Genomic DNA, 22,436 nt, shown 5'->3' on the forward strand with positions numbered 1-22,436 from the left:
TCCCCTCTTGGCAAGGAACCAGATTTAGGCAGTGGATTAGATTAAATGTTTTGAGGTAATTTTAGCAGAGGCCTGGTATTGTAATTCCAGTTGGCTTGAGGAGAGTAATTATGATTGGAGAAGTATTCTTTTAATTATGCAACAGCTGAATAGTATCATAAAAAGAAGCAAGGATTTGAGTAAATAACAGAATCTCTGTGTGTACTGAATGTACATCATTGTTTTTTAAAAAAAAAAAAATCAGTTTTTGTGGCTCATGCTTTGGTTCCTACTTGAACGCTGATGCTATTCCATGTTTTTAACTTTCAGTGAATTTGGTTCAAAAATAATCTTACTGAAGCCAATCATTAAAGTATTGCCAAAACTGTTTGAGTCTCGGGAAAAGGCTGTTCGAGATGAAGCCAAACTCCTTGCTGTGGAGATCTACCGCTGGATAAGGGACGCTCTGAGACCTCCACTGCAGAATATAAATTCTGTTCAGGTAGGTAGAAGATGAGGAAATGCTTCTACACGCACATGTGCTTAGCAGTCCTGATCTGGTAGCGTTCGTCAAAGCTGGAATTTTCATTGATGAGGCATTATTTTTTAGTTTCTTGTAACGCTGCTGAAGACTTCCGTCACCTTTTGTTGTCTCTAAAGGGATGATAGCAAAATGTTGTTTCATTTGTACTGGAACTGAGGAGGGCATTTGGAGAAGTAGAATGGCTTGTCACGGAGACCTAACCCAAGGGCATAAAGTTAATGGTGTAAAAAGGCCCCAACACTGGAAGTGGTCAGGTCCACATTTGCAGTGTTTCTGTTTTCCTGTATGATTGTTCCAGCTCAGGAAGCGTTATCATGCTGTGTGATAGGTAACTATGCTATTGGAACGTTCCATTATTTTAAAACTTGATAAATTACTAGTGCATCTTTCTTTCCTATCCACTCGTATTAATTTTGTTTGAGTGGAAAGCAGTAACTTTCTGGAGCAAGGCATAGTTTTTGTTTATTTTTTAAACTGCCTTGTCAAATGTAACTCAACATGTTTGTTTCATCTTAGTTTTAGTATCTGATGATAGCAGGGCTATAACAGGAATCTTTCTTCATGTTTCCTATTTTAAACCTTTAGAGGCCTGACCATTCTACGGTTTGTTCTTAACTAAATGCTTGGCATTAACACTTTTGTTTTTGATGCTCTGGTACGTGAGTACATTTGTTCAAAAGCTTCTGAACAGTGAGTGTGAAGGAGAAGTCATTTATTTGGTGGCAAAATAAAGAACTTAAAATTTAGGAGTGTCTTAAGCTTGTAATGGGAAATCTCCTTTGCTTTCTGTGAAGGGTTGCTTGTCTGTGGTATGTACCAAATGTCTTGGATACTATGATTCTCTTCCTTTGACAGCTAAAAGAACTGGAAGAAGAGTGGGTCAAAGTGTCATCGGCTGCTCCTAAGCAGACCAGGTTCCTGCGTTCCCAACAGGAGCTGAAAGCAAAATTTGAGCAGCAGCAGGCAGCTGGAGGAGATGGAGATGGAGGTAAACTATTTCTGTACTCCATTGGGAATTTTATCATGGGTATGTTATTGAGAAATGCGTTGAATTGTAAAGGTTCTTCAAACTGATACAGAACATGGGATGCATTGCACCACAAGAAAATGTGGCTAGGGTAAGAACTTTACGTGATAAAGTATCTGTCCTTTGGCATAGCAAGTTCACAACTGCTGACACTGTTTTGTAAGTGAGCCTTAAACAGTACTGTGGTCAAAATTGCGTTTATCGTACTGCTTAATGTTTTTCTCGCTTTTGGTTGCAGGAGATGATGATGAGGAAGAAGCAGTACCGCAAGTAGATGCATATGAGTTGCTTGAAGCTGTAGAAATTCTTTCAAAGCTTCCAAAGGACTTTTATGAGAAAATAGTAAGCATAAGCGTTAATACCACTAGTTAATTCTATGGCATGTGGAGCTAATGAGTCTAAAGACAGACTTGCATTTTGCAACATAAACTATACTGCTGCATGTGTAATAACAGACTAGTGTAAGCAAATTACACACTGTCATAAATAAGTCTCAAATTTTGGTTTTTACCATCAAGAAAGCTGTAATTCTAAGGAGCTGAAATGCATCCCGGGAAAGGACTGTTTCATGTTTCACTGCAGTTGATGTTGACCTTTAGGGAAACTTTAAGAGATCTTGGTTTTCTCAGAATAGAGTTGAGCTCTAAAATCTATGGTTTGTGGCAAATAAGATTTCCTAGAACTGTTTAGATTTATAAATTAATCTAAGTGATTTGCTCTGCAGGAAGCAAAAAAGTGGCAGGAGAGAAAAGAAGCTCTAGAAGCTGTGGAACTGCTGGTGAAAAATCCTAAATTAGAATCAGGAGACTATGCAGATTTGGTGAAAGTTCTCAAAAAGGTAATGAAACACAGAATATGTATATGGTTTAATTATTACTTTTGATATAATTTCTTTGTGTTGAAGTTTAAAAGTTTTAATTGAGATAATGCTCAGGAGCGTAAACTTCTTAGTGGAACAATGGTGTGAATAACCTTCTCTGTAGCCTGCTGACTATACTAAGAAATTTCTCCGAGTCCCTGAAGTCTTTCACCTTTCATTGCTTTTTCCTTTTCAGGTTGTTGGAAAGGATACAAATGTTATGCTGGTTGCTTTAGCTGCCAAATGCCTTGCTGGACTAGCTTCTGGCCTCCGAAAGAAATTTGGACAGTATGCAGGACATGTAAGTAAGAGTATGTACTTCTTTCCCCGTTTTTTCTTTGATGCTGGCCACCAGGAAATATTGTGGGTGGTTTTTTTTTGTTTTTTTTTGTTTGCTTGTCAGGGCTTGGTATTTATGAAAGATATATTTTTGTAGTATTACAAGTGCTTACCTCCACCTTGATGGATCAAGAATTGAAATCTCTTTCAGCTTAAGGTTAAAAGGACAGTGTTTATTCATGTTCAGCGGTATAAAGCTTACTAGTGCAATGAATCTTGTGTACTAAGAGAGCTTGGGGTTCACTTTCCATAAGATGAACTTTATTTACGTTACCTCATGCTGGAGGTACAGCCACAGAAATGCACTTGTTGCACACGGAGATGTGGGAAGCATTTCTGAGCCTGAGTTCTACCTAGCAGTGCCATCGTGTATAGTTGTTGGTGTTGGTTTTGCTTGTTTTGTTACCTGCTTTGAACAGCCAAACTACTGAGATTTTTTGGTACCAAAATGTTTGAGTGATCTAGTTTCATGTTCTTCTCTCCACTTGCAACTCTTGTCTTAGTAACAATAATACCATGAAAGCTTTGGAAATACAGGGAGCTTTTAGTTGCATTTATCTCATTTCTTTCTCAAGAGAGTCACTGTTGCTGTGTTCTGCAAGCTGCTCAACTTCAAATTTTCTTGTGATACATAAGAGGGTACATAAGGGAGAGCTGAGGGTAAAGCTGAGAGAGGAGAGATTATGTATCTGGCAGCTGTTAGTGTTGTTTTGTGGTGATTCTTGGAGTTACTGAATCTCATTGTTTCAGAAACATTCAGGTCTCCTGAACTCTGAACAAAAGTTTGGGCAAGGATGATTTCATTCTGAAAGCTGCCTGCTGTTATAAGGAACATGATTGTTTTTATTTATTTGGAGTGCTTAAGGCTTTGTGAACAGGGAATTGGCAAGTGTTAGCAATGCAGAGATACCACTGGAACCTCGATCACTGTCTCGTAATGGGTTGAGATCTTGTCGTCAAATTCTGTGTAGAAGGAGGTATCTGGGAAAACTTCTTGTCTATTATGCAAGAGCTTATAACAAGTAACTAGATGGCTTCTAAAATATTGACTGCGATATGCTTACAAAATCTTGAAAGTAGCCTGCTTTTCACAACTAAAAGCTCTGCATGTCTCTGTTTAAATGACAGAAGTTCTTATTGTTGTGTTACTAATGGTGCAGGTTCTAGAGAACATGGTTAAATGGAGCTGCTTGTATTACCAGCGCATTAGAGTGAGCTATATCTGGTTGACTGAGAAGCTGTATTGGGTGTAAATTGCTGTGGAGTTCCGATGTGGTGTGGTTTAATTATCAGTGTGCTTTTTCAAGTTGATAAATCCAAAAATATTGTTCTAGGATGAGATGCAGGTGTAGGAAAAGTTTAGGCTTCCACAACTGGAAAGGCAATGTTCTATCTAGTCAAATAAGAGTGTCGTGGAGAGTAGTGCTGAATGTTGTGAGGAAGCTGGGAAACGGGACAGAGTGTGCGTATGAACATATGATATGCTGGACAGCAGTATGAACTAGTCTATTCCAGCGTATCTCCAACGTGAAACTTTTTATTTAATCTATTAACAAATATAGATTTTTTGAGCAGTTGTATAGAAAAGCTAAGCAAAAGGCAGATATGTAAATTTGCAGGTGAATATTCTGGATCTACTGGAGTGAAACACAAACACATTGATAGGACATTAAACAGTTCTACAGTAGAGCGCTGTGTTCTTATTTTCTAAGAATCCAAGAATGTGTGTGCATATATGTACATACATATGCTGGAGAGATGCTAATTTGCTTTGTTTTTTTGTGAAACATCAGAACAAATTATCGTGTTTTATATTAGTGAAGAATGGATTGACTTTCTTTTTTTCCTCTTTCACAGGTTGTTCCAACAATCTTAGAGAAATTTAAAGAGAAGAAACCTCAGGTAGTGCAGGCACTGCAGGAAGCCATTGATGCAATCTTTCTTACTGTAAGTACAACGCTGACAATTTTCCCATTGCCTGAAGATTGGTCTCTTTATCTGCTTTTTTTCCCTTTACTGAAATCAATAACTTTTCTCACTGTAGACCACGTTGCAGAACATAAGTGAAGATGTGTTGGCAGTGATGGACAACAAAAATCCAACAATTAAACAGCAGACATCCCTTTTCATTGCAAGAAGCTTCCGTCACTGCACACCTTCTACTCTGCCAAAAAGCCTGTTGAAACCTTTCTGTGCAGCACTTCTCAAGGTAAAAAACAAAACAAAACAAAACAAAAAAACAGAAGGTATTAGTACTTCTCTGATACTGACTTGAAGTGCTGGTGTGAAGCATTGGATTGTTTTGAGAGAAAGACATCTAGTAGTGCAGGGGCTAAAGAGCCTGTGTGCTGTAGGGCTGCTAGAGTGAATTCTGACTGAAATCAAACTGGAAGATGACTTGGTCATGGAAGTAGCTAAGAGGAGACTAAACTATCTCTAAAACTGAAAACTCACCTAGTTTGTAATAGATTAAGACACTGGATTTTTCTAACTATTTAACTGCTGGACGTTGACACATGCTTCTTGCAGATGTCCATAGCAAGCTTTTGTTAGAGTGTTACATCTAATCTGCCACGGGTAAAAACTTCTATTGATGCATAGACTGCGTGTACAGTGGAGAACTTCCAGTGTAAACAAAATGATGTGCGCTTTATTATGCATTTCCTTTTCTTTCTTCTGGGAAAGTTCCCTGGCTTCCAAAATGGAGATTTGAAAAGGATTGTGGGATTTTAAATTTCTTAAACTTTTATGGTGTTTCAGTATTTCTTAAAGCTGAAATGTTCTCACTTTGCTTGCTGCGTGAGAGATCCAAGGATGGGAAGCTAACTGTAATTGACAAACAGAGTAGATTGGGACATGAGAGAACAAAAGTAGATAATCTTTTTTTTATCTTTAAATAGTGGAATGGAATATTAAGTATTATGCTGTAGTGGTTGTAAATTTTTTTAAAAGGTTGGGACAGGTTTATACAGAACATGAGTTTAAACATTTGTTTAGATGTGACCTACAAGCTGTGTGATGTACACTGTATTTCTTGGCAGCATATCAATGATTCTGCTCCTGAAGTAAGAGATGCTGGTTTTGAAGCATTAGGCACTGCATTGAAGGTTGCTGGCGAGAAAGCTGTGAATCCTTTTCTAGCAGATGTGGACAAACTAAAGCTTGATAGGGTGAGTTTATGAAATGTAAAGTGCTCAAATTATCCATTTAAGATGCCTTTTTGTGAAGGAGACAGAAAGAGGTACTTAGTCAATGGTTTGCAGCAGTTGTTTTGAAAACATGTCTCTTACTTTAAAAGTTACTGTTGCAGCAGGAAGTCTGGGAAAAGTCTTTTTTTTTTTTTAATTTCTTGTTAAATATTGAGTATCCTTTCTTTGACTCAGTATCTAAAATGTATTGATATGCAAACACTGCACCTTTTCTTAAATACAGGGTCTGTTTGGCTTTAAGGCTGTATTATCTGTGAAGTGGCTTGATTTCTTTGGGTTTTTTTTGGGTTGGTGGGTTGTGCTGAGGGGGGAGTGTTTTCCAAATGCTTCTTTCTCCATCTGAAACTAATCTTAGGGATTTAGTCATCTAGTTCTGTATTTTTAGATAGGATTTGATATCCAGTGCTTACTTCACTGCACAAAGTTTTTGTGCTTTTGCATAAGCTACCAGGTTTGACTGAATGATGACTTGAAAATTTTATTGTGCTAAGAATTAGTCGTTAGAGCATCTGCATCTGGAAGGGGTTGTCCCAACTCTTTCTTCATGTATGAATGCACTTCATTTTGAACTAAGAAAATGAATTGAGCACTATAATGAGAACCGATGCTATTGCCTAGTCAACATTACTACTGTAAGTAACACAGGATAACTGAACTTTTTTAACTGAACATCTTAATGTTGTTTCTAAAACAGTAAAGTTTGAGCCACTGCTGGGAAGGTAAACTACATCTAGTTGTGGTAGCTAAACAGATTTGTTTATTTCTTTTTTTATTTTTTTGTTTTCTTATAAAATACTTTGTCAGATTAAAGAGTGTGCTGAGAAGGTAGAACTGGCTTATGGTAAAAAGATGGGAGCTGCTGAGAAAAAAGAAGGCAAGCCTGTTGCTGGAAAGACACCTGCTCTTTCTGCTGGAGATAAAGAAATAAAAGATGCAGCAGCCAAACCAGGACCACAGAAAAAAGCACCTGCTGTGAAAGTAAGGGATTCTCAAGAGGTTACTGACAACTGTATTTATCTGTGATTGTATTGACTATAACTAGCTGATTATTGAAAATCAAATGTAATAGTTATGGTACCAGAAATACATCTTCCAAATGTGTATTTTGATGTTTTTGATGTGTATTTTGATGTATTTTGATGTTGCTATGCGGAGAATTTAGAATGTGATGAATTGGAGAGCTGTTTAATATCTTCTAATTTGTGTGTTTCCTTTCTAGCCTGGGGGCCCGCCTAAGAAAAGCAAACCAGCTGCAGCTGCGGGTACAGGAGGTGCTGGGGCTAAAGGCAAGAAGGGTCCCGAGACCAAAGAGATATTTGAATCGGAGCTCTCGGTAAGTGTCCTGCTTTTATCTGAAATAAAGTGCTCTGTGTAAATAGTTAATCAGTTCTTCAGCTACTACAACATTTTTTCACTGGAGTATTTTTCCTTGGGTAAAGAAAAGCAATGCGTTTAAATAGAATTCATAACTGGCAAAATGGATGTTTAATATACTCTGGTAAATAAGCACCTGTTCTATTGGCTGGTTTTGGTACCACATCATAAAAGCAATAAACATGATCATGCTAATATAGTGATCAGTGCCATGGTGTCACTGAATTAGAAACAGATGTAGAAGGTAGAGTAAGGTAGAGATATCTACTTAGAATGTAATCAAGGGTGTATGATTTGCTGCGACCATCTGGCATTAAAAGCTTGAAAATATGGTGCTGTGGAGCTCAATGAAATCTGAAGCAGAATACAAACTAATGATAAACTAAATCAAGTTTCTTACTTGCTGCTCATAGTCGGGCATGAGTCATGAACACATTGAAAATTTGTGTGTTAATTGAGTCATTCATGTAGTTTATATACATATGGATTAGATGCTTTGTTTCTACTTCAGAAAAAAACAACCTCTTGCCCCATATCCTTTCTGTAAATTAGGTTACCGCATTCCCCATCTATGGGTCAAACGGTAAGAAAAAGCTGTTTAAGTTCTGACTTGATCCTTCACTAAATCTATTTGCAATTTTTTTTGAGTTGTCAAGTTACCTTTAGGGAGTGTCCTTTAGTATGAGTACTGTGTATTATATACAGCACAGAATGAGGATATGGTTCTCGAGAGTAATACAGACAACAGTGATGCAAAGGAAGTTCTTACTTTATTTCATATTCAAAAGAACTTAAATTCATTCCACTAAGATGGATGTGGAAGATGTCTTCTCCTGTCCACCTTTATCAACCCCTGATTAATTGCTATGAAACCCAAACTTCATACAAAATTATCTTAACGTACTTCAGTTTACCTCTGTTGATTCTATAAGTAATGGCTCTATGGTATCATTTTTGACTATGAAACTTAAATTTTTCAGGGATTATTTTTCTGTTGCAGTATGATTTAGCAGCTTCCTAAATTCATGAGGCCCCCAAGTTGTAATCCGTACAAAATCTTTCAACCTACAACAGCAAATTTTTTCATTTATGGTGTCTTAAATTTTGTAAATGCATTGAAGACTAGGAGTCATTCCAGCGTATTATCTGCCCTTTGCTCTGTTCTCTGTACTACCATGGAATCCTGTGGGATGTGTTATCCTTATTCTGATCTGTCTACAGATAGAAGTCTGTGAGGAGAAAGCTGCTGCTGTCCTTCCAGCTTCTTGTATCCAGCAGCTGGACAGTGGTAACTGGAAAGAGAGACTTGCCTCCATGGAGGAGTTTCAGAAGGTGAGTTTGCAGTTACTGATAAAAGGAGAAATGAGAAAGGAGAAAGCAAGTAATAATTTCTTCGGCTTGTTTTAGGCCCGGTAGCTCTCTATTTGAAAAGACATGCCATAGTAGCAGTATGTCAGTATGCTATTTCAGATGAGTTAAACAATACTTGTAAAATACAAGGGGCTTATGTGGTTTAAGTTAGCTCTTAATTCATAACTATGGCACAGTAAGCCTCTTAATTTGATGTAGGTATGTTTTTGTCAGAAGTATTTTACATGGATTGAGGATGCTTATGGGGCTATTAAAAATACTAAGAATTATAAAGCTAGATCTTGAGGACAGCTAGATTTAAACAGGTTTTGCAGTGATTTGGGCAAAAAAAAAAAACCTTGCAAGTTGGCTGCATTTTAAGCAGCAACTGATCATAACATTAAGATTTCAGTTGGTAAATAGTTGATGTTTGAAACTTATGACAGAATATTAGTATTCGTAGCTGGTAATGAGTGCATCATGTAGTTACAAACAAATAAACTTGATGCGCTGCAGAAACTGGAACATTAAGACTGATTTTTCTTCCTGTGGTATCTGTCATAAAGCCTTTGAGAGTTCACATTCAAAAAGCAATCAACTGTAGATGTACAAGTAGTTCATACTGTTGTATTACAGTTGCTACTGAGTTTTAGTATTTTAGTGGAAGAGTTGCCTAACTGAAATTATGAAACTGTTACTGGCAGCACTGAAATACTGCTGTAGAAGCCAGAACAGATTTATTCAAATGTGAGGATGTTGTGATTTCAGTGGAACGCCTTTGTGGGTGGGAGAGGGGGGTGGTTACATTAGTCTCTGCTATGTAGTGAGCTTTCTAGTCAGGCCACTTATTGAATGTTACATTCCCAGATCTGGAATGGCCAAGAAGTGCTTGTAAATACACTTCTTAAAGGATAAACAAGTATAGAAGTATGAACACTTCCACTTAAATGTTAGCTCAGTGTGTGTAAAATGGGCTGCTTGCAGAAATGGGTCTTACAGTAAGTGTATTCAGGTAAATTCTTATGCTAAGAATTTCTGCAACTTAGTCTAATATTAAGAAAATATTTACATGACAGTTCAGATAATTTCTATTTGTGTGGATGTTTTCTTTGATGGTTTTTGTTTGTTTGTTACACCATTTATGACTTTTTGGCTAATTTTGATATTTATCCTTGAGGCTGTTGAGCTTATGGAGAGAAGTGAAATGCCTTGCCAGGCTCTAGTAAGAATGCTGGCCAAGAAACCTGGTTGGAAGGAAACAAACTTTCAGGTAATACATTTTTACTTCAAGAACTAAGAGTTAATTTTTATTACTTAACGTAAGCTGCTTTTCCAACTGAAAAAAGGCCCTAGCTGCATATACATCATTTTCTTAGTACAGCATCCGCAGTTGTCTCTGTAGTCAGATGAGAATATAAACTCTAAAATCAGATATTTTTTTTGCTTACAGTTGAGGCTTCGGGAGACACTTGAACGTGTCTGGATGTATATAGGTGTGTTTGTGTGTATGCATACGTAGATAAATTCTAAAAGCTGATAATAGTTGCTCATTATTATTGACTGTATTAAAATGTGTATACACAACTTGTTTATATTCAGACAAATGTATGTATGCACTTGAGTAGACACATTGTAATTTTCGTATTGTATTTTTTACATTAAAAACACGTATAAATTTTTAAAGATCTAAAGTATATAAAAATGAGTGGCTTCCTTGCTGTTATGAACATTCCAGGTGATGCAGATGAAACTGCATATAGTTGCATTGATTGCACAGAAAGGAAACTTCTCCAAGACTTCAGCACAGGTTGTACTGGATGGTCTTGTAGACAAGGTTGGTGATGTGAAATGTGGGAGCAATGCAAAAGAAGCCATGACAGCAATTGCTGAGGCATGCCAACTGCCATGGACTGCTGAGCAGGTGAGTGGGTAGCAAAACTATTTTTCTGTTAAAGACAGAAATATTTTGTAACTGTCCTTTCAATTCGGGGAATAAGTCCTCAATCTTCATGGTTTTTTTTTCTTTTCCTGTGTTGCCCAGAAGTGACTTGCTTGAAGATATCTCTTGAGTTAGATGTTAAATACAACAAATAATGAGTAGTAAATAGGTACCTTGCTGAAATACTGTTTTTAAAAAAAAAAAACAAAACACTTGTACGCTTTTGCAATATAGGTAGTCTCTGCAGGGCCTTTTAGCACTGTCATAACTTCTGCTTTACTTCATCGGTGCTTATATTATGCTACAATGACACAACAAATTTTGCCTCGTTTGTTAGCCCAGTTCTTTTGGTATACTTGTACTACCCTGGTTTTTGCAGGTATTTTCACTCATTTATGTACAGTAGCTCTTTGTCACCTGGCATGCCAATGAAAACTCATACTTTACTTTTCTGTTCTAGGTTGTGGCTATAGCTTTCTCTCAAAAGAACCCTAAAAATCAATCGGAAACTTTGAACTGGCTCTCAAATGCAATTAAGGAGTTTGGCTTTTCTGGGTATGTCTTCCAAGGCAAACTTGAATGAAAGTGTTTCTCACCTTGGGCTGAGAATCTGTTCTTTCTTGAGAATACTAGTGCACTGAACTTAATTTAGTTCTCTCAGCTCTGATACTGGCTTTGTCAGCTGCTCTTCTAGTTCTGAATGTGTAAACCAGAGCAATCTAACCAGAGCAATAAGGTTCCATTCAGTACTGTTCAAGGATCCTTTCTCATTGAGACTGCTGTGAAGAGCCTTAACCTACATAAAGGAGTGGGATGAGCAATAGTTGTGGTACATCTACGTTCTGATAGTACCATATATAGCTTTGTTTGGTGTAGTGCATGGGAGTACTACATTTTTCTTATTGGGTAGATTTATTTTTCTCATGTTTACTTTTCTCATTGGGGTAGATTTTCAGGGTGGTGTTTTAACCAACGCAATAATGAGTATTGCTTCTGGTGCTGGATGAGGGGTGGAAAATGGATTCTCCATTAGAACTAGTATAACATTTCTTAATTTCTCAGCACCTATCTCTTAACTGAATGCTCTCTGTCATGTGTATGCTGTAATATACAATTTGCTCATGAGAACAAATTTCTGGTCAGTGAATCAGCAATCAAATGCTAATTAATTGGATTGCTTAGGTAGTTACTATGACTGTCTGAATTGTTTCATGGCTGTTAAATGGGTAGTTGTATTGATTAAGTCTTGGAAACTTTTTTCAGGAGCACTACATATTAAGACAAATTCCCCAAAAAGTATGTATTTCCAGTAGAGTAATGTATGAATGGATATGATAATTGAACAGTGGTGCTTGAAGCTGCACAAAGGAAGCTTCCATGTTGGCCAGTCTATTTTCTGTTGCAGTGCAGTGGTGGTATAGAAGATTCAGTAATTTAAGCCTTCCTTCTTTCTCTTGTGAACTACTGTTCTTGAAATTTCTGCCTTTTTCTGCAAGATCCTGATACAGGTTAACAAAACGTACTTTTTATTATGTAGCCACATATCGGGTGCTTAAAATGGTACTGGGCTTGTTCCTTGGGATTTCAGTCCTAGCAATCATGGAGTTGTAGTAATTTAAGAAACTCTACAGCTGTAATAAATAGTCCTTGGTCTTAACTATCTTATGTTTACTATGTTGACTTTCGTAGCAGGTTATTCCCAAAGCTCATCTATTTAATTAATACACTGTACTTAGGATATTAACATGTGCAAATATTTTCTGCTTCTCAGTGATTTGTATGCATCTGTTTATTCTCGTTGCCTTTTTTAATCTTTAGTATATTATGATTTTGTTTTGCTTTGGTTTTTTTTTTTATTGTACTCATGGGAATGTCTTTTTTTCCACAGACTGAATGTCAAAGCTTTCATCAGTAATGTGAAGACAGCTCTTGCTGCAACTAACCCAGTAAGAGAATTTATTTTAATCCAGAACTTTGGTCAGTCCTTAATGTGAAGACTGAACGCTTTTGTCATCTTTCTGTCAGGCTGTAAGGACTTCTGCCATTACGTTGCTGGGAGTCATGTATCTTTATATGGGACCTCCTCTGCGAATGTTTTTTGAGGATGAGAAGCCAGCCCTTCTCTCTCAGATAGATGCAGAATTTGAAAAGGTATGAAGTGTAGCATTCTTAATACCAGTATCACTAAAACTACTTGGAAAGAACAGTAGCTGGAATGTGTAGTAATACTGTGGTCTAACCTCTTTTTGTTTTAAGTGAACCAGATTTTTGAAGATAGCAGCTGCTTTGGTGAGCTAAGTGCATTGTGCCTAGCTATGCTAATAGTTTCTTTTTTCCCCCTGACAGATTTCAAAAGCTCCTGTTTTTAGGTTGGTGGGTTTTTTTTTTGGAATGTTATGCTATTTCAGTGTAATAGACTTTAAAACATGTTTGTTTTTGCAAGTGCTTTTATTTTTAATGTCAAACTCTAAAATAGCCATTGTAAATTCTTGTTGCTTGCAGATGCAAGGACAGACAGCACCAGCCCCAACTCGTGGCATTTCCAGGCTCAGTGGAGGAAGTGGGGATGATGGCGAGGAAGAGGAACAGGAAGATGTTGGGAATGATGTTGTGGATCTTTTGCCAAGAACAGATATTGGGTGCGTTTGTTGTCTACAACTTGAAGGCATTTGCACTGCAAGTCAAAGCTTAATTGAAGTCCTTTATAAGCATAAATCTGTATTATCAAAGCACTCAAATACTAAAGGCATGTAACTAAGAAAATGGGCTTTTTACTTTTTCTGTCTTCTTGTACAGTGATAAGATCACAGCTGAGCTAGTGGCTAAGATTGGGGACAAAAACTGGAAGATCCGAAAGGAAGGTCTAGATGAAGTGACAAGCATCATTAATGATGCCAAGTTCATACAGCCCAACATAGGAGAACTTCCTGCTGCGTTGAAGAGTCGTCTCAATGACTCCAATAAAATCTTGGTATGTGAGCTGAAGTATATATATATAAGTATAAGTATATATATATGTATATAAGTATATACTTATATACAATATAAGTATATACTTATATATATGTATATAAGTATAAGTATATATATATAACTTATATATATAAGTTTCATATATTTCTGGTTCAGAAGTGTAGGTAACCAAGGTTCAGAAATGAGAAATAGTTTATGCCTCAGAGTTGTTGCAGCGTCATGAGACCAGTAGTTTGAAACCAGTGAAGTGTATATTTCCAGATGATATGCTTGCCTATTCTTCTAAGCATTTGTCTTTGCTTTGTATTAATGGGAAAAAAAATCCTTCAAAAAAAAAAAAGGGAGAAAAATCGATGTAGGTTGCCCTACAAGTAATGCATCCTGTTATAGTTTCCATGTGTCACTGAGCAGGCATTCTGAAGTAAAAGCCTAGGTGGACAGCTGTGTTAACTCTCCCCATGTAATTTGGAGTTTTGCACACATAATTGTAACTGTAGCTTATTCAAAGACTTTCTGTTTATATGCAGGTGCAACAAACACTGAGCATTCTTCAGCAGCTGGCAACGGCAATGGGCCCCAATATAAAACAGCATGTGAAAAATTTGGGCATTCCTGTCATTACAGTCCTTGGGGACAGTAAGGTAAGATGCTCAATTTCTCTTTTTTGCCTTTCACTACCTGAGGTATGCCTAAGAATAACTATTATTGTTTGCTTTTGAGATGTGGATGGTAATTAAAGCTGCTTTAGAAGCTTATGAAAGTTATGATGGTGGTTTTTTGGAGGGGGATTGTTCTTGCTTAGATAACAACTTATTATCCAAATAAGATATCCTTGGTATACATTCTGTGTGAGGTATGTTCTACTGCTTGTGAGTAAATGGAGTCAGGGTCATAATTCAGCTTTTTAATGAAACACGATGAATGTATGTGTAGCGATCAGAAAGACCAACACGATGGAAAAGGTGTTACAAAAGAAGTGGAAGGACTGCCACAATAGCAAGGTGCTACAAGGGAAAGGAAGTAGATTGCTCACCTGTATCAGAAGATTCTGAGTTCACAGGGAAAGGCTTCCACCAAGGAGGGATCTCCAGAAAGAGATCCTTCCTCAGTGGCAGTCAGCCCTTCAATGAGGCCTAAGAGGGTGGAGCTTAGCTCCACCCCTTCTGGTCACACAGTGAATTGCCTTCACCTGTGCTCCCAGGGCTGACTGGGTCTTTCCTCCACGTGCTCAATCAGTGGTTCAGGCCGTGACTCAGCAGTTCCCATACAGTATGTATACATGCTTCTCAGACTGAAAGTACACTACTTTACCAAGCAAACCTTACTGACTTCTAACATTGCTTGTAGATCTTATTTTTAGTGTATCAGTGTGAATTCCAGTGTGCAGTGTTGTCTTGTTCTGTGTCATTGTGTGGGAGACTTCTAAAGTGTAGGCTGAAATATGAGACTGACTAATACCAAAGCTTGTATAATGTCAGTGTTGAGCTTGTCAAGATACTGTGTCAAATCAAAGCTAGGACCATGGGAAAGAACTATTTGGAGCAACCGCGAAGAGGGAGGCTTGAGAAGATGCTAACGATTTGTGCCAGAATTCACAGGCAGTCATCAGAGGTGACATACTTCAGATGTTCCTGCTCTGAGTGTGAGTAGGAAAAGGAGCAGAAAATAGGTGAGCAGGTTAAAACTGAAAGTCCTCCTAGCAGCAAAAGCTATCACTTGGGAAGCTGCCAAAGACGTGTGTCAAAACTGGATTCCTACTGAAGTACTCTTTTTTGTTCCTGGTGCCTGTAGGAGAAAGGTGCTTGACACAGTTTCACAAGTCTGCATTTATATGCAGATTGAGAGGGAGAATCATCTTCCCTTTACCTCCCCCAAACTCAGCTGAACTCTTCCAGTGGAAGTGCTTGGAGACTAGAGCTGCTCTTCTAGAGGCCAAAGTTCACTCAGCATAAACTGATACTGTTTTAGCAAGTACCTTCTAATCAACTGCTTGTTATTGAACATAGAGAGTTCCTTCCTTATTTGAAGAGTCTGGTCATCATTACCTAGGAGAAGGTAACTACTTCTGTGTTTCAGTTTCTTGGAGCTTCCTACTTCTGAGGAGTACGTGTATTAGAAAGCAAGAGAAGCCAGCTTCCAGTTCACAAGCTGTCATATTCGTGAATCTACAGATGAAAAAGCAAAATGTCTTCTAGTCTACTGACAAGCTGTGCTGATATTTGAAATACAACATGCTCATATTGTTGCATGCCAACATGCACCAGTGTGTTAATGCTTAATGTGTCTGCATCCTTGGTCTTGGCAATATCTACATTGACTCTTCTCTTATTTACTTTTTGAAGAGGCAGAAGCTCCACGTAAAGACTTCAAAAAAGACTGCTCCTTTTTGTGTCAGAAAGCTTGACGTGTTTGTCTGCAACAGTAGGAATGACAGCAAGTCTTGCCTGCCACAAATAAATGAATGTCACTTTAAAATAAGTAAAAATCATTTGGTATGTGGAGATATTAGTCAGGGTTGCCAGGAATTGCTGATGCCTTGAATACTGACAGTTTTGAAGATGGAGTTGAGCAGCACTCGAAATCTAATAGTCCCTTCTGGTGGAAATCATTCTTATTCTGTGAAGAGGACAAGTATTATCCTGGTACTACTTGTAAGTCACTCTATCTAGTTCCTTTCCCTTCTCTAGGATCGCTCTCTGAAGGAGCCTAATTTCCATTTAAAATCCAGCAAGTCAAAAGTCACATGAGTAGAAGATGACTTAAAGCTTCTGACAAAACAGACACCCCTTTATGTGAGCTGAAGAGCTCATTATCTCTATTTGAAGCTCGAAGCTACATGATGCAGTTGCAAGGATACAGATTTTAAATTACCGTCTACAAATTCTGCACAGTTGTGAGAATATGCACAAATTGTAGTACAGGAATTCTCATGTTTAATACAACAATGAAACTGGACCTACTTCTTCCAAGCAGTGGGAGGACAAGCATAAGGATCTCAATATATTAAAAAAAAAAAAAGGCTTCAGTTCAGATTGCTTTCTCAGTCCTAAAGAACTGATTTGTTTTTTTAATGCATAAGTTGGTTTCTTTTTTATTCACCCCTCAAGTTACCTCGAGGAAATAACAAGCTGTCTTCACGTGCAAGTACGTGACTTTTAAGGATAAGACCGACTCAGATTAACCTGTATTATCACCAAAATGTGTGTAATACAAATGCATAATACCAGTAACACTGGCATCACAGTGTACTGTGATGCTGATGGCAGATTGTATACTCATTCAACTGTTATTGCAATAATAACTGTTCTGTGAGATTTATCCAGTTTCTAGTGTTTTGGGAGATGAGGAAGATCATTGAGCTGCACTTGAAATGCTGACAGTAGATTAACTGAATAATTAAGCAAACAGAGTCTGTAGCATGCAAGCAGACAAATGTATCTGTTTACTTTTGGCACAGGAATTGTCCTCTGTGGACAAGTTTTAGTAAGGATGCTGACTCTAGGTGCATGCCTGAATGAGTCAGCTTTAAGTGCAAACATAACATAAGACTCACCTGTTCTTGTTTTGACCTCTGCTCACGAACCTGAAATAAGGCTGCCCTGAAACTGCTAACAGGTTCCATAACCTACTTGTCCTGCTATATGAATGTGCTAAGCCTGTTAAAACCGTTACATAAATCAACCTTATTCTTTAAAAGTCAACCTTATCTTTAGCTATCTTGTGATTCAGGAGACTCACAAATTCTCATTAATGAATGGTAGCAAGTACAAAGTGCTTCTAGAGATAACCTTTTGTCCCTGTTAATTAAACTTACTATTAAAAAATGATAGATATATAATATGATTTGCTGGTTTCTGTATCTGGTAGCATCACTAAAATTAGATTCTGAATCCAACATTTCTCAAGCAGTGAATGAGAACAGATTTCAAAATTTATGATGTAGAATCTTCTGTTGTAATCTTTTGACCCTTCTTTAGGATTATTCTTAAATCTTGTTGCTACAGAATAATGTTCGTGCTGCTGCACTAGCAACTGTGAATGCCTGGGCTGAACAAACTGGCATGAAAGAGTGGCTGGAAGGAGAAGACCTATCTGAGGAGCTCAAAAAAGAAAATCCTTTCCTAAGACAAGAGGTAGGCTTCTGTGAAGTTAACTTCTCTTTGTGCATATTTACTCAAAATAACTTTTTTTGTGATGGGCTAAGTTTGTCTGAGCGAACTGAAGTTATATAATACAACCATTACATGAGTAAACAAGAAGCAGTACTGTGTTCTTGCTGACGGAACTGTTAAACTTTACGAGGCTAATGAGCTGTCCCCCAGCATGATAGCTGTAATTTAGATTTCAGTGCCTCTGAAATGGAAGTTTTGCCTCTCGGACACCCTTTTAAGAGCTGTTTTGTTTTCCCTCAAATTAACACAATAGTGATGAAGACCAGAACAGAACTGGAGGTGTTAATATATTGAGGTTAATGAAGTGCAACTTACTAATCAGCTGCACTACCTAGTTCTGAAATTTCAGTGTTACTTCAAAAAGGATGAAACAGCCCATGCAATCTTACTTGACCAGGCTCCAAGTTTTAAAGAACCTGCATGTTCAAATACTGTACTCAATGTTTGTTTTTTATTGTTTATACTGTATTTCTTGTTTAAGAGTGTTTGTCTGAACGAACATAGTAGTTCTTTCCTTTTGTATGTGGATGTGTAAAGGACTACTGTTCATGCTCTTGTGGCTTATGTTAGATGTTCCAAATATCAATAATCACTTATTCAAAAAAAATATTTTATAAACTTTCAGCTTCTTGGTTGGTTGGCTGACAAGTTGCCTACCCTCCGCTCTGTTCCTTCTGACCTGCTCTTATGTGTGCCTCACCTCTACTCCTGCCTTGAAGATCGAAATGGGGATGTGCGTAAAAAGGCGCAGGATGCTCTGCCGTTCTTTATGATGCATCTTGGCTTTGAGAAGATGGCAAAAGCTACTGGCAAGCTGAAGGTATTGCTGTGACTAAGAGTAGATAATAGGACTTTGAATGAGTGAATGTTAAATGGTTAGGTTCATGATATCTTCAGTTGTGGAAAAGCTTGCCTGCACTGAACTTCAGGGGGCTTAAAGTAAGGTCAGGAGATTACAAGTTAGTTTTCTGTACTTCAGAAAGACCGTGACCACAACTGATTTATCCCTGTAAGAGCTTGTTGTTTATTCACAATGTGTGTTTTTCTGAAAGAAATCTACCTGCTGATAGCTTCCCAGTTACTATCTAACTGTATGCCTTTGAATACGTACTTCAAAGATGGCTTACTCATACAATTACTTATAGGGCTCTCCATTAACTTCATAGGACTGCTCACTTGGAACAGACTCTTGGTTCATGTTTCCTATAGATCTTCCAGAAAGAAACCAGTGGTGAGGTGTGCCTTCTCAGAATGGGAATATCTGAAAGCATGAATGTTCTAAGTGTCATGGAGAATGCTAACTAGAGAATATCCTGTTTCAAAGTACTGTTGTTTTTCTTTCTGTCTGCGGTATGTATTGAAATAGTAATCCTTCCATATCTATTGTTTTGTTTCCCCTGCTCTCTAGCCTACTTCCAAAGACCAGGTACTGGCCATGCTTGAAAAAGCCAAAGCCAACATGCCAGCCAAACCAGCTCTGCCTGCTAAAGCATCCTCCAGAGTGGGAGGGGGAGCAGCTCCAGCCAAATTCCAACCTGCATCAGGTAACCTCTCAAGTTCTGGGAAATAACTGAAAAAAAGGTCTGTTTCCATTCCCCTACAAAGATTTGTTGGCACTTTAATGATCATTTATGTTTTAAACTATGACGCATTTGACATACTACGATCTTGAGAACTTTGTGTGCTAACATGCAAAAGAAAGTCTTCTGATTTCTGTGTGATAAGGGCATTATTGCACATTACTATCATTATCTTCATGAACAGTTTATTATTCTGTTCTAAGAGCAGGAAAACAAGGTTGACCTGAAATAGGCTTCCTGGTAGTTTGAAACAATGTATTGTTTTTCCAGCTCTTGCTGAAGATTCAGGGTCCAGTACCATGGAATCCAAGCCTGATCCCAGAAAAGCCAAAGTAGGAGGAGCTTCCTCTAAAACTAAGGTAATGATTCTATTTTGTGTGATATTAATTCAATTAAATTAACAGATGTAGTTCATTAATGTATTACAGGTAAAAGAATACAGCCCTTCCTAGGGGCAGCTTTTACGAAGAATCATTGTGCTAGTCTGACTTCTGAAATTAGGTGTTTCTATATCTTCTTCTTAAACAGATAATAACAAAAATAACTAGGTCTGTTTTGTTGGTGGAAAAAATAAGTGTTGTGAACAGCTCGTTCCATGTTCCAAATTTGCTTGGCCTCCTTGATTTCATCTAATTAAGAATTTATTCTTACCATTGCTGTTCTGCTGCACAGTAGTGTTGAGCCTGTGTAATCTCCTTGAGCAGAGGAGCAAGAAGAGAAGGAATGTGTTTAAAAGCATAGTAATAGCCTCAGCTGTTCATGCTTGAATTGTTTGTTTTTCTTCTTTGTTACAGTAATTTTTTCCTATTAATTTTAAAGTTAAACAAAAAACCTTGTTCTATAATCCTGTTGCTTTTGTTGTCTGAAGTAATGTTGTTATGAGAGTAACTGATGCAGGTCCAGATCTATGGCAGGAATGAATGGAACAAACTTTGAAGGATGTTGTAGGCTTGCTGAGGTTATTATATTTTTTTTGTCAGAACTTTGATTCTGGAGTTAATGCCTCTCTAGTGAACACAAAAATGAATGAACAAAAACATATGTAAGAGATTTGAAATGGTAACTCTTGCAAGTAAATATGTTTCTAACAACAAAGCCTTTTTTTATGGCTTATTTACAGCAGTCAGATGCTAATAGCAGTATGTCCAAGGGCAATACCAGCCTGTCCAAAACTAATACAAGCCTCAGCAAAGGCAATACCAGTCTGACAAAGAGCAAATCTATTAAACAGGTACTACACTGGGCTTTAGGGATGTGTGTGGGTAACTGGTGCACTGGTCCAGAATGATATGTCGTCTTTCACAGGGTACTATTGCACACACCGTCATGAGTATTGCTTCCACAGCAGCAGAGCACATACTCTAAAAATTCTAATCAATGTTATTCTTTCAGCTTCTCTCTGGCTCTCATATACGTAGGCAGCATGATGTTGGCTGGTATCTAATGCTTGCTGTTGCTTGGACTAAGCCGTATGTTTTGCATTGCTTCTTAATGCTTCGGGTTTGGGGTTTTTTGTTTTTGTTTTCTCAGGGTGTACAGGGGAAGAAAGTATTAAACAAGCCTACTTTGAAGGAGGATGATGACAAATCAGGTCCCATTTTTATCATAGTCCCAAATGGGAAAGAACAGAGAATGAAAGATGAGAAAGGACTGAAGGTGAGAAAGATCTGAATGCATTCACTTATTTTGAAGTAGTATTAACTTTAACACATCCTTTTGTTGTGGCATTTAGAATTAAATAGGCTAGAGTCCGAAAGAGCTATTCTGTCTGTCCTTCAGGTTTATTGTCTAGTGCCCCAGTTGACTTACACAGGCCGATATTGCTTTGATTGTGATGTTTCTCTGTTTATCAAATTTTGTGCATTTATATATTCTTGTAAAAGAGCTTAAGAGAAAAGCTTCAAAGAGGTGATCATCAGCTGTATAGTGTCAAGTTGATCAACTTTTTGCGCCTAACTAATGTTAGAGTTCTAGGATCCACCTTAAATTCTTTATATGCACTTTGAATGTACTTCTTAGCAAGCTTGGGTTTTTTTAATGTGTGGAAATTCTGTTACTTAAAACATGCTTTGTTGATTACTTGCCAGTGAATAGGCCTATCTAGCTTAAAAACAAACTCCAAGTAGTTGGTAGTAATTAAGGTAACAGCCTAAAGATAACTGCTCAACACAGGATCTCTTATGTAAGCCAAGATGAGCGAACACCACTGTATTTTTCCCATTACCTTTTGGTAATGAGAAGACTTCAGAAACAGATTCTGAAGCAGGACTAAAAGCAATGCAATTTGCAGATTCTTTCAAGAACAAAAAGTACTGCTAACTTTGAGTTCCAAATGCTGACTTTTTGCAGGTGTTGAAGTGGAACTTCACTACTCCTCGTGATGAATACATTGAACAGCTGAAAACTCAGATGTCCAGTTGTGTGGCCAAATGGTTACAGGATGAGATGTTTCATGCAGACTTTCAGCACCACAACAAGGCGCTGGCAGTTATGATTGAGGTAAGTTTGGATCTGTGCTAGTGGATGACAACAAAAATAATTACTCCTTGCTGTGTCAGCTTGAATTAAAATCAGCCAGGTGTGCTCTGAGAAGCTGGGGATCAACTGTACTGTGAAATTGAAACTTTTTCCAGATAATTAATAAACTCGATGTTTTTGGGGAGAAGAGAAAATTGTATGTTCACTGGAGATTTCTCTTAAAATTTCAGGAAGCTGTGTAAGTTAAAAGAAGTCAGTCCGTGAGTGTAGACTGTCTTAGCAGGCATAGCTTTTTCCTTATTCTGATTTCCTGAACCCTGTGTTTCATTTTGCCCCTTTTTGTTTGTTTTTCCCCCTGTCACTTCAAGCATTTGGAAAATGAGAAAGATGGAGTCATCAGCTGCCTGGATCTGATCCTTAAGTGGCTTACCCTTCGGTTCTTTGATACCAACACAAGCGTTCTTATGAAAACGCTTGAATACCTTAAATTGCTTTTCAATATGCTGAGTCAAGAAGAGTATCACCTTACTGAAAATGAAGCATCGTCTTTCATCCCATATCTCATCATAAAGGTACTATTTATTATACAGAAGTTAACCTTACTTCTTGTGGG

General features: G+C 37.7%; 1 protein-coding gene across 5 annotated transcripts in view; it reads left to right on the forward strand.

Moving 5' to 3' along the window:
* Positions 1 to 22,436, forward strand: part of CKAP5 (cytoskeleton associated protein 5) — a 48,339-nt gene that overhangs the window by 12,545 nt on the left and 13,358 nt on the right. For 4 of the 5 annotated variants that reach the window (XM_021401372.1, XM_021401375.1, XM_021401374.1 and 1 more), the window contains exons 5-31: positions 310 to 481; positions 1,379 to 1,511; positions 1,789 to 1,892; positions 2,275 to 2,388; positions 2,606 to 2,710; positions 4,606 to 4,695; positions 4,793 to 4,957; positions 5,790 to 5,918; positions 6,762 to 6,935; positions 7,177 to 7,290; positions 8,553 to 8,663; positions 9,859 to 9,951; positions 10,417 to 10,602; positions 11,081 to 11,175; positions 12,509 to 12,566; positions 12,646 to 12,771; positions 13,123 to 13,259; positions 13,417 to 13,591; positions 14,121 to 14,234; positions 17,598 to 17,726; positions 18,391 to 18,585; positions 19,174 to 19,309; positions 19,616 to 19,704; positions 20,466 to 20,576; positions 20,876 to 21,001; positions 21,695 to 21,844; positions 22,192 to 22,395. In XM_021401372.1, coding sequence (XP_021257047.1) covers positions 310 to 481; positions 1,379 to 1,511; positions 1,789 to 1,892; positions 2,275 to 2,388; positions 2,606 to 2,710; positions 4,606 to 4,695; positions 4,793 to 4,957; positions 5,790 to 5,918; positions 6,762 to 6,935; positions 7,177 to 7,290; positions 8,553 to 8,663; positions 9,859 to 9,951; positions 10,417 to 10,602; positions 11,081 to 11,175; positions 12,509 to 12,566; positions 12,646 to 12,771; positions 13,123 to 13,259; positions 13,417 to 13,591; positions 14,121 to 14,234; positions 17,598 to 17,726; positions 18,391 to 18,585; positions 19,174 to 19,309; positions 19,616 to 19,704; positions 20,466 to 20,576; positions 20,876 to 21,001; positions 21,695 to 21,844; positions 22,192 to 22,395 — 3,535 coding nt within the window. The remainder of the gene's footprint in view (positions 1 to 309; positions 482 to 1,378; positions 1,512 to 1,788; positions 1,893 to 2,274; positions 2,389 to 2,605; positions 2,711 to 4,605; positions 4,696 to 4,792; positions 4,958 to 5,789; positions 5,919 to 6,761; positions 6,936 to 7,176; positions 7,291 to 8,552; positions 8,664 to 9,858; positions 9,952 to 10,416; positions 10,603 to 11,080; positions 11,176 to 12,508; positions 12,567 to 12,645; positions 12,772 to 13,122; positions 13,260 to 13,416; positions 13,592 to 14,120; positions 14,235 to 17,597; positions 17,727 to 18,390; positions 18,586 to 19,173; positions 19,310 to 19,615; positions 19,705 to 20,465; positions 20,577 to 20,875; positions 21,002 to 21,694; positions 21,845 to 22,191; positions 22,396 to 22,436) is intronic. The other variant, XM_021401376.1, reaches the window with a different exon arrangement.

This window comes from Numida meleagris, chromosome 6 (assembly GCF_002078875.1).
Source record: "Numida meleagris isolate 19003 breed g44 Domestic line chromosome 6, NumMel1.0, whole genome shotgun sequence".
NCBI lineage: Eukaryota > Metazoa > Chordata > Aves > Galliformes > Numididae > Numida > Numida meleagris.